The sequence below is a fragment of the Prionailurus bengalensis genome, chromosome E2, assembly GCF_016509475.1.
Source record: "Prionailurus bengalensis isolate Pbe53 chromosome E2, Fcat_Pben_1.1_paternal_pri, whole genome shotgun sequence".
Lineage (NCBI taxonomy): Eukaryota > Metazoa > Chordata > Mammalia > Carnivora > Felidae > Prionailurus > Prionailurus bengalensis.
In genome coordinates, this window is record NC_057352.1 from 11,295,093 (window position 1) to 11,306,203 (window position 11,111).

General features: G+C 58.9%; 1 protein-coding gene across 6 annotated transcripts in view; it reads left to right on the forward strand.

Annotated features, from left to right (window-relative positions):
- SYMPK (symplekin) overlaps positions 1–11,072 on the forward strand; it is a 35,455-nt gene extending 24,383 nt beyond the window's left edge. For all 6 annotated transcript variants that reach the window (XM_043600448.1, XM_043600450.1, XM_043600449.1 and 3 more), the window contains 11 exons: positions 68–215; positions 1,520–1,680; positions 3,161–3,269; positions 3,520–3,620; positions 4,244–4,334; positions 4,972–5,073; positions 8,570–8,757; positions 9,634–9,810; positions 9,987–10,082; positions 10,331–10,663; positions 10,833–11,072. In XM_043600448.1, the coding sequence (XP_043456383.1) occupies positions 68–215; positions 1,520–1,680; positions 3,161–3,269; positions 3,520–3,620; positions 4,244–4,334; positions 4,972–5,073; positions 8,570–8,757; positions 9,634–9,810; positions 9,987–10,082; positions 10,331–10,663; positions 10,833–10,970 (1,644 nt within the window). In that variant the 3' untranslated portion in view covers positions 10,971–11,072. The remainder of the gene's footprint in view (positions 1–67; positions 216–1,519; positions 1,681–3,160; positions 3,270–3,519; positions 3,621–4,243; positions 4,335–4,971; positions 5,074–8,569; positions 8,758–9,633; positions 9,811–9,986; positions 10,083–10,330; positions 10,664–10,832) is intronic.
- Positions 11,073–11,111: the final 39 nt, after the last annotated feature.

Genomic DNA, 11,111 nt, shown 5'->3' on the forward strand with positions numbered 1-11,111 from the left:
CCCACCGGTACTTCCGGGCTCAGTACAGCGGTCTCCCCCCTCCACCGTCTTGCCCCCACTGTCTCAGGTGCGTTCCCAGGCCCTGCTGTTCATCAAGCGCATGTACGAAAAGGAGCAGCTGCGAGAGTATGTGGAGAAATTTGCCCTCAACTACCTGCAACTCCTGGTCCACCCCAACCCGCCATCTGTGCTGTTTGGAGCTGACAAGGACACAGGTTTGCTGCAGCTCATCAGATGCGTGTTGAGAACCTGCCGAACCCCAGGCTCCAGGCTGGGCCCTGGGAATAGAACCGGATGGAAACTGAGCGCTGTTCAGCCTGCTAGGGAAGAGAGCCAGGCAATAAGAGCCAGAACGAGCAGGCCTAGGGGCTGCGGGAAGAGGGGCGTCTGACCCCAGCCAGGGGTCAGGGAGAGCATCCTGGAGCAGGGAGTGGTTGGGCTGAGAGTCAGAAGACAAGGAGAGCTAGCCTGTGATGGTGCTCTGGGAAGGGCCAGACAGGTCATCACAGGCCTGTTCCTTCAGCAAAGCCCTGGGTCCCCCAGAATTACAGATGGGGAGACCCAGGCCCTTGGACCATTAAACTGGAAGGTTCAGGGGTGCCTGGGTGGATCAGTCAGTGGAGCATGAGACTCTTGATCTAGGAGTTGTGAGTTGAAGCCCCATGAAGAGCATAGAGCTTACTTAAAATTAAAAAAAAAAAAAAAATTAAGTTTGTTTATTTTGAAAGCACAAGCATAAGTGGGGGGGGGGGGCGGCGGGCAGAGAGAGGGGGAGAGAGTCCCAAGGAGGCTCTGCACTGTCTGTGCAGAGCCCGATGTGGGGCTCAATCTCATGAACCATGACATCATGATCTGGGCTGAAACCAAGAGTCAGATGCTTAACCGACTGAGCCACCCAGGTGCCCATGCTTAAATTTAAAAAGTGGAAGGTTCAGGTTGTGACAGGAAGCACAGGACCTTCTGGGAGAATAGGGGCCCTGGCACAGCCCAGGTGCCCTGAGGACTTATTAGCAGAGACACTGTTGCTTGAGGCCCGGAGCATGAGATAGAGAGAGGAGTTGGACAGCAGAGTTAGACGCAAAGGAGTGATGTGTGCAAAGTGACTTGGGGCTCTGAGGGACTGTCAGAAGTAGGATATGGCCAGAGCCCAGGGGCAGGGGCTGCCCCAAACAGCATCCTGCGGGTAGGGCAAGGTGAGGCGCTGGGGACTTGTCCTGGGAGCGCTGAGCAGGAGGACAGGGTCGGAACTTCACTTTGGAAAGATCCCTCTGGCTCCCCGGTGGGTTGATGGTCAGAGCCGAGGTGGGACTTCCGGTGCAGAGGTTTCTCAAAGGGGAGCAGTCCTGGTCCCACCCCATTTCCCTGATGATTGACTTCCTGCCCTAGAACAGTTTGCTTCCCAGGCCCACCTCCCTTCTGTGCCTGCCGCCCCCTCCCCCGCCAAGAAGGGACAGACACTGAGGGCGGGAGGTGGTTGGGAGGAGAATGGTCCCTGATCCCCGCCCCCCTGCCCTATCAGAGGTGGCAGCGCCCTGGACCGAGGAGACAGTAAAGCAGTGTCTGTACCTCTACCTGGCTCTCCTGCCTCAGAACCACAAGCTGATCCACGAACTGGCCGCCGTGTACACTGAGGCCATCGCTGACATCAAGCGGACGGTGCTGAGGGTCATCGAGCAGCCGGTGAGGCCCCTGAGCTCACCAGGCTCTGCCCACTCATGGGCAGGGCCCAGCCCCACGCCCAGCCCTTCCCTTGGTATCTCCACCTCGGCGTGTGCTGGGCACTAGTGGTCGCCACTCCGGGCCGAGTGGCCCTGTAGCTTAGGGGTGGCCCACGTGCGCCAGCTGCCAGTGAAAGGACAACAGGGTAGCCCCGCAGTTACCGGCCTGGAGTTTGACAGACCTGGATTCACATTCTGCCTCTCACTTTCCCCCTGAACAGGCTGACACCTCTTCGGTAAAATTAGCGAGGATAATTCAGTCCCCCAGGTTTGCTGCTGCAGGGATTCCGTGACCTCATGCACGCAGACATCTGTGGCACTGTTATCATTTATGAACTGGCCTTCCCCTGCCTTGCCTACGGCAGTCTTTAGTTGTCGTTACACAGTCCCTCCTGCTCCTCTCTTCCAAGCCACTCAGCCACCCACCCAAGAAGCAATTCAGAGCATCTGTCCTTCCAATTTGCCGCTGGATTTGAAACCACTTTTTTGTATATGTCTGTCCCTGATCGTTTTTTTTATTATTATGGAAAATTTCTAACATAAACAAAAGGAGGGAGTACAGTAATGCTAATTCCCAAATAGCTGCCGCTCAGATTCAGCGGTGTCCTCACCTGTAGCATGGGGATAATAGTGGTTTGCTCGGAAGAAGCAGATCCTTCTCCCTGTTTTCACGGTGAGCCCACCAGACTGTGAGCTCCTGGAGGGCAAAGACTGCTGGTTCCCGGATGACTATGAACATTTATTGGCAGAGGAAGGCGTGAGCCCTTGAAGCCGGGCCCCGCGTTCTCTGCATTCGTTGCTTCTGGAGTGGGGCGGGCTGCAGACGGAGCCCCGATCTGAGCCAGCTGCCGCGCCCGGGCACTGGCAGTCACCGATGCCTTTAAAAGCCTGCAAAGTCTTCACCAAGGAATCAGAGAGCGGGTTGGGCATTAGAGGGCGGGTTAGGTCAGAGGCGACGGGGAGAAAGGGCCGGGCCTGCTGACTAGGCAGCCGGCACTGGCGAAGGCGTGGGGGCTGCGGCAAGTCTGTGCCCTGTGAGATGGGGGTAGACGCAGCCCGGATGCTGCCGCCCTGCCCCCTCCCCACCTTCCCCACATTCCCCCCAGTTCTTCAAGGCTTCTTTTCCCCCCCAGGTTCACTGAGGTAAAATTGACGCAGAGCATTGTGTTAGCCTGAGGTGTAAAATGGTGCTTTGGTGTGTTTTTGTGTGTTGCAAAGTGATGATTACCACAGTTCAGTTAACATCAGCTCATACAGTTTTTTCTCTGGTGATGAGAACTTTTCAGATCTCTCTGTCCCCAGTTCTTGCCCCAGAGTCCTGTCATCCCCCCAGCCACCCTGCCTCTGACGCCTGGGTCTGCCCTGAGCTCTCCTGGGCCCCCTCACCCTCCCCACATCACCCAGCTCCTTCCCCAGCCTGCTCTCCCTCTCTCTCCCTGTAGATCCGAGGAATGGGCATGAACTCACCAGAGCTGCTCCTGCTGGTAGAAAACTGTCCCAAGGGGGCAGAGACACTGGTCACACGATGTCTGCACAGCCTCACGGACAAAGGTGCCCCCAGGACCCCCACCTTTCATCCTTTTCCTCCGTGCCCTAGACCCTCCCTACTTCCCCTTCCCAAGACCTGAGGATCAGAGCTGCGGGGTATATTGCCAAATGCATTTGAAAAACCGAGGGCCAGAGGTTCCCGCTCTGATGTGTAGTTGGCCCTCCCCTCCCCTCGCACACAGCCGCCGTCATTTCACCTTCCCCTCGGTGCTCACCCCCACCCCGTCTGTGCTCCTGCTGCTTTTGCCCACAGTCCCGCCCTCCCCGGAGCTGGTGAAGCGGGTCCGGGATCTCTACCACAAGCGATTGCCAGATGTCCGCTTCCTCATCCCTGTGCTCAATGGACTGGAGAAGGTACGGAGCAGGGTGTCCCCGGATGCCCCCACAGATGAAGACATGGCAGGGCAGGGATGGTGGGGAGGCAGGCACCACCAGTCAGATGCTTGTGGGCCCATCCCAGGGCTCATCAGACTAGGGGTCAGTCTCTGCTTCATCCTCTGTGACCTTTAGCAAGCCACCCCCTTCTCTGCACTTTGGTCTCCTTCTGTCAAGTGAGGATCGCAGTCACACACACACACACACACACACACACACACACACACACAGACTGTCTCCAGGCCTAAATGAAACTGCAGACACAGCACGTATGTGCTTCCCCTGCTTGGGTCTTACTCCTGACAGGCTGTGAGGCCCTAGCAAGCCTCAGTCGTCTCGTGTGTAAAGAGATGATGACCACACTGTCCGCTTGCAGGGGGCCTCAGGGCATGTGACACAAGGAGGGCTCAGATGGGGAGCGATGAACTGGGGCTGAGTCAGGCCCAGTGACTTGGAGACAAAGCTCAGCTCCAGGCGAGAGAGGGAGCAAGAGGAGGGAAGCGTCGGGGCATGATGAGGCCAGAGCATCTCCTCACTTCCCCAGAGTGAGCATTTGGGATGGGGGTACAGTCTGACCTGCCTCCCCTGCCCTCCGCCTGCAGAAAGAAGTGATCCAGGCCCTGCCAAAGCTCATCAAACTCAACCCCATTGTGGTGAAAGAGGTCTTCAACCGCCTGCTGGGCACCCAGCACGGTAGGTGACGTCGTGGACGTGGTCAGAAAGCAATGAAGTAGAACCCCAAGATAGAGAAGCTACCCGGTGTTGAAGGATGACCTCCTCTCCCCTCACCCCCGTGGCCGGCGTGGAGGCTGTCTGGTGCACACATAACACGGAGATTTAAAACCCACACACAAGAGCGCCTGGGACCCTCAGCACAGCACTGGCAGAGTGCCGTCTGCCCTGGTGCCTCCCCACAGCGCCGTCTCGGAGCTCTGTTAGCAAGCCCACTGCCCGGCCCGGCCTGGCTCGGCCTGTCCAGTGAATGCCCACATCTGTGCTGTGCTGGGGTCCTGCCCTGCTGCGTGCACAGCCCAGGGAGGAGGGAGAGAAACTGCTGGACCACATCAGATGTTGTCTTAAGGAGGGAAGGAACCCGTCAAGGGGAGGAGAGCAAGATAAAGGCCTCCGGCTGTGAAGGAGGGCTTCCCAGAAGGGGTGGCATTTAGTTCGTCTTTCTTCCCCTGCTCCAGCCCTCTGTCCTCCCAGTCCCATCGAAGAAGAGGGCGCCTCATCCTCATTCGCCACTACCCTGATCTGGGGAGCACAGACACAGCTCTTCACTTAGGCTTCCGCACTGTCTCCTTTCCCTTCCCGCCCCCGCCCGCTGCAGGTGAAGGGAACTCGGCCTTGTCCCCGCTGAACCCTGGAGAGCTGCTTATTGCGTTGCACAACATTGACTCGGTGAAGTGTGACATGAAGTCCATCATCAAAGGTGAGGCGCTCCCCCCATTCCCCCCCCAAGTGGCCTGGCTGCTGTGGACCCAGGGAAGAACCTCAGTCACCCACATGTCCCCGCTGGAATCTGCCAAGTTGGAGATTGTGCCACCTGCAACCCCATCTCAGCTCTGGATACCCACCCTCCTCCCTTTTCCTCCCTCCTCCTCTCCCTCCTCCCTCCCTCCCTCCATCCAAGGAACTGGCTTATCTACTATGCGCTGGCACAGAGTAGCCCTCAAGAAAGGTGGGGAGCCCCTCCCTCCCCAGGCCTGGCCTGAGGAATGAAGGAAGCTGAGCCCTCAGCCGAGCAGGGGCAGAGGTGTGGCCAGCAGAGCAGATGGAGCGCACCGGGGCACTTGTTGGACGAGGAGTAGGTGCAGAGTCCGGTCTGGGCTCCTGGGCTCCGGTTGAGGCAGGAGAATGTGCCTCCAGGGCAGGGGCTTGGGGACAAGCTGGCCGGCTCACCACAATCAGCAGTTTCATAATGGCTGCTGTCACCGTTTAGTGAGCACCTACACTGAGCCCGGGCGTCCTCTGTGCCCTACGGGCCTGCCTGCCCCTGTGCACCGCCCCTTAACCTGGTGAGTATGCTGACGTCCGTGTTATAGACGAGGAAATGGAGGTTCCGGAGAGACTGAGTAACTTGCTCAGGGCCACACACAGCTAAGTGGTGTAATAGAACGTAACAGGAGCTGACGTCCAGTAGACCCGAGCTGGAATCCGGCTCTGCCAGTTCCACCTGTGCGTGTGCACCCTGGGTCTCGGGCCGCCTCCCTAGAAGCCTTCTGTCCCTCAGCCCTCCTCAGCACTACCCCCGCTCCTCCCCGAGGGAGGTTTCTGGTCCAGAAGCCGTGCTTTCCCACGGAGGTGGGAGCCCTTACTGTCGCCTGCTGTCCTCAGAAGACACCTTTGACCCGTCTCCTTTAAGAGCAAGGAGGGGGGTCTTCCCCTCGCCACTTAGTTTCACGTGTGGCCTAAAGTAGCTTCTTAGAAGACTACTTGTTTCCTACCCTTCCTCAGCAAGTTCGGTCAGAATCCTTTAGATCAAGAGAGGAGCTAACGGAAATTTAAAACCCACACCACAACTGAGGAGGCACTAAGGCCTCTAGCGAAAAGGGTCTCAAAACTGAGCATCCAGAAGTGGCCTTCTTATTTATTTATTTTTTAAGTTTGTTTATTTACTTACTTACTTAAGTAATCTCCACACCCAGCGTGATGCTCAAACTCAGAACCCAGAGATGAAGGGTCGCATGCTCCTGCGACTGAGCCAGCCAGGCACCCCTAGGAGTGGCCTTTTTACACACTGTTGCCCCTTTGATGTCAGGGAAGCTCTGGGCCCACTCCCAAGGACGGTACGCTCACACAGTTTTGCGTACAATTTGAGGGGATTCACAGACCCCACCACCCCCATAACTCCATTCACAGACCCAGATGTAGTCCCTGGGGGAACACCTGGCTGTAGGTTGCTCCAGTGAACAGTGGCCAGGTCCCTGGAGAGATCCTCAAGGCCTAGCCTTTTTAAATTTATCTCTTTTTAAATGCTTATTTTTGAGAGAAAGAGACGGAGAGCACGAGCAAGGGAGGGGTAGAGAGGGGTAGGGGACAGAGGTTCCGAAGCGGGGCCTATGCTGACAGCAGAGAGCCCGATGTGGGGCTCGAACTCACAAGCCGTGAGATCATGAACCTGAGCTGAAGTCGGTCACTTAATCAACTGAGCCCCCCAGGATAAGCATTCTTTCATGGCATTCACACCCCTTTTAAACCACCCTCTTTCTGTGGTGAGTTTTTCTATAACTGGACCTGCCCCCGGTGACCTGGTGCAGCAATTAAGAAAACTCACTGAGCACCTCTGCTCAGCCCTTTGCTGGGCGGTGCTGGGATGGAGACAGCCTTGGTCCTCCCTCAGGGACTCAGTCTATCCCCGGACGATAACAACCCACAGAGAGCAGGGCTGAGACGGGAGCCCCAAGGGGACACCAAAACTGAAACCACAGGAGGAGGAGTAGGAGTGAGGTAGCCGGGGAGATGATGATCCCAGAGAAAGCAAGACTATTTGCAGAGGCCAAGAGATGTGCTGGCATGGTGTGGTTCTGGAACTACAGACATGAAGCTGATTAGATCTTGTGGTTTAGGGGAAGGGGCCCGGTCAAGAGAGGTCAGACTGGAAGCATTAAGAAAACCATGCCTGGGCCCCATCCACAGAGTGTCTCATAGGCCCACAGTAGGAGATTGGGCTTGATTTCTGGGAGGCATGGGGTTCAGAGTAAGCTTTTTAAAAACCCCTCAGGCTGCTATGGAGGGTGGATTAGAGGGCTGGGTGGGAGGCCCAGGAGGAGACTGGAGCAGAGGGGGAGGAGAGGACAGGGGGTTGGTTGTGGACCCTTTCAGGCAGAGCAGGCAGGAGCCAGCCACTGCCTGGAAGGGAGGAGGAGGCGCTTTCTTGGTTTCTGGTAGGTTCACTCTGGCTTCTACACTCTCCTCTGGCCCAGATACCTGCCCTGTCCCCATCCAGTCTCCTTCCTGCCTGCATTCCTGTAATGCCTCCGTCCTCCCCCTGTTCCTTATAGGAGCCCCCTCATTCCTTATAGGCACCCACCCCTGTTCTCCATTAGCCTCTCAAGGATTGGGGGCCTCTCTTCTGGCTCAATAAAGACTTCCTGGTTGACAGACTCACATGGCAAGTGGTGTTTGGGGAAGAAGGGGTTCGGAGGCAGTTCCTGGGGTCTCCCCCTTAGCACAACGGATCAGAGCACTGCCAATCCTGATTTTGGGGTGCCACAACCCACTCCTGAGGGAACAGACCCCAAAGCCTGCCTGCCTTCATGGATGCCCAGACTGTGCCCACCCTCCTTGAGCCCTTCCCCACACTGGGTCTGGAGCTGGAGAGCTCTTCGAATGCCCAGGCTTCCTCCTCTTGCTCCTTCCTCCCTTCTTCTGTGGACCGTGCCTCCCACGTGGCCCCAGGCCTGGCATCCCTCCAGCACCAGCACAAACCCCTATGCCCTGGTCAGGATGGGGAGTGGGCAGCCCCGAGGCCAGCCTGCTGGTGGAGAGCATCTCTCCTATGAGGGGGCTTATGGAAGTCAAAGCTGCCTTCCCACTCTGGTGGGGGTGGGGAGGGCAAGCCAGAATGGGCCCCCAGGCTTTGGCAACCTGTCTTTCCTGCCTCAGCCTTCCCGTGGGTTGTCCCTGGAGAAAAAGGGCCAAGGTCTGCCCGCTCCGCCCAGCGTGGGGCTCCCAGGAGCTGGACATATCTTTAACCTTGGACCAAGACCGCAGGCTTTCCAAGGACTAGGCCACAGTACATCCCCTCAGGGACCTGCTGGGCGAGGAAGTCCCTCTCGCCTGGAGCTTCAGGAAGTGAAGGCTAGGTCTCCACTCAACATGGGCAGATAATGGGGCTCTGTCAGGGCGGGGGGGAGGGGGGGAGCTCCCACCTCCCAGGGGGCAGGCGGGCAAAGAGGACAGGCCCACTTTCCGCCTCCTCGCAGCCACCAACCTGTGCTTTGCGGAGCGGAACGTGTACACGTCGGAGGTGCTGGCCGTGGTGATGCAGCAGCTGATGGAGCAGAGCCCCCTGCCCATGCTGCTCATGAGGACCGTCATCCAGTCTCTGACCATGTACCCCCGCCTGGGGGGGTTCGTCATGAACATCCTGTCTCGCCTCATCATGAAGCAGGTAACCCGCCCCTGACCACCCCAGTCCTGCAGGCAGAACACCACAGCAGGACACGCTGGAGACAGATTGGGGGCAGAACCCCAGGCTTTCCCGGCCAGCTTGCCTGCCGCCCCCCAGAGGGAGCCGGAAGGAGAGCACGCTCCAGGAGGCCCGCCAGCCCCTTTGCCCTCCCTGGCCTGGGCCAAGACGAGACAGCCCAACAGGGGGCGCTCACTCAGCTCCAGGATGGCCATTGGGTGGCGGGAGAAGTTGGCAGGCTTCATGGGGCCCGCGTCCCAGGAGAGGCACAGTGCCCCTTGCCACTAGCTCTGCACCCGGCCAGGAGGCACACTAGAGCTGAGAGATGGGCCCGTTTTTCAAGAGAAGCTTGAAATCTGGGTGTTTAGAAATACCAAGAGGAAGTAAGTAACAAACCCCACTCATAAGCTCTCAGACGAGATCCAGCCCACAGGTTGCCACTTTGCAACATCTGGCTCACAGGTAAAATGCAGACTCAGACGACCCTGGGTTCAAATCTCGGCCCTGCCCCCTCGGTACCCACGGTACCCTGTGCCTCCGCCTCCCTGGGCCTCATCTGTCTAGCAGGGCCGGTGTTGCCCCTCCAGGCTGCTGTGGAAGTGAAATGAGATGGTGCTTGCCTGATAGGGCCACTCCCGTTTCCCTCTCCTCTTTTCCTAAGTGGCCCTCATGAGCCGCTTGGGATCAGAAAGAGAGTCACAAGGTCTTCTGGAGGGCCAGAGGTCGCGGGGCGTGTAGCCCAGAGCAATCTGTTGCCTGGTAGGGATTTGGGCCCCGTCTTGGTCAGGTCTCTCTCCTGGTTCGGGGGGTGGCTACCTGCACACCCCCTCAGGAGCGCTCCCTCCCTGCCCCGTCCAGGTGTGGAAGTATCCCAAGGTGTGGGAGGGCTTCATCAAGTGCTGTCAACGCACCAAGCCCCAGAGCTTCCAGGTCATCCTGCAGTTGCCACCCCAGCAGCTGGGTGCCGTCTTTGACAAGTGCCCAGAGCTCCGGGAGCCCCTGCTGGCCCACGTCCGATCCTTCACCCCCCACCAGGTACCCCAGGGTGTGGGATGGGTGGCCCCGTGGGTTCAGTCCTGGAGGAGTGGATGGGGGTGGGGAGAGGGGAGCCCTGCACTGCCACAGAGGGTCAGGGATCAGGGATCTGGGGTGTCCACTTGGGGTCTCGAGTCCGACCACTCCGTAGAGCCCCCAACCTGCTCTTCCCCTAGCAAGCACACATCCCCAACTCCATCATGACCATCCTGGAGGCCAGTGGCAAGCAGGAGCCAGAGGCCAAGGAAGTGCCCGCGGGGCCCCTGGAAGAGGTGAGGGCCCACAGCCCCCCACTCCCCAAGCCATCAAGGCCCACCCTGTTCTCCTCACCCCAGACACCTGTCTGGGAGAGGCTCCTGCCGAAAGGGATGGGAGGTGGGGGAACAGTTGCCCCGTACTTCTTGTGCCCACCCTGCTGTCTGCTTCAGGGTGCCTTCTGGCTCTTTGCCACCATCCCCTGACAGTCTGTGACCTGCCGCCCCCCTCCCCTGAGCTTCTCTTTGCCCTTCCCGACCCCCAGGACGACCTGGAGCCCCTGGCCCTGGCCCCAGCCCCAGCCCCCCGGCCCCCTCAGGACCTCATCGGCCTTCGGCTGGCCCAGGAGAAAGCCTTAAAGCGGCAGCTGGAGGAGGAACAGAAGCTGAAGCCGGGAGGAGTGGGAGCCCCCTCGTCCTCCTCGTCGTCCTCCTCTTCCTCCACCCGGCCAGGCCCTCCCCAGCCCGAGGAAACCATAGATTTCCGGGAGGAGGGGCCTGAGTGTGAGACCCCCGCCATCTTCATCAGCATGGATGACGACTCGGGGCTGACCGAGGCCGCACTCCTGGACTCTAGTCTCGAGGGGCCCCTACCGAAGGTAGGGATGACAACTTCAAAGCAGCAAGGGAAGAAAACAATCAGGGCCCCGGGGTGAAGGGTGTGTGCCAAGTGCCCAAGGTTGGGGTGGGGAGGGGAGGGTACAGCCCGAAGGAAGGCTCGGAGGTAGGATCACACTGTCCTTGACCCACTCCCCCTTCTGTCACCAGGAGGCAACAGGCGGGTTGACCTCAAAGGAGGAGCGCAGCCCCCAGACCCTCACCCCTGCCGGAGACGATACCGTGAAGACCCCCAGCCCCGCCGCCGCCGAGGAATCCGGGGAACCCGAGACCAAGGGGAACAGCTGACGGGGCTCGGTGGGGAAGGGGAGTGGGTCAGAGAGCTCGGGGAGGGCAGGGCGGGGCCTAGCCGGCGGGGCTTTGCCTTTAAAATTAAAAAGATCGCGGGTCTGGGGCGTGGATGCTGTCTCTGGTCTCTACCTGCGTGTC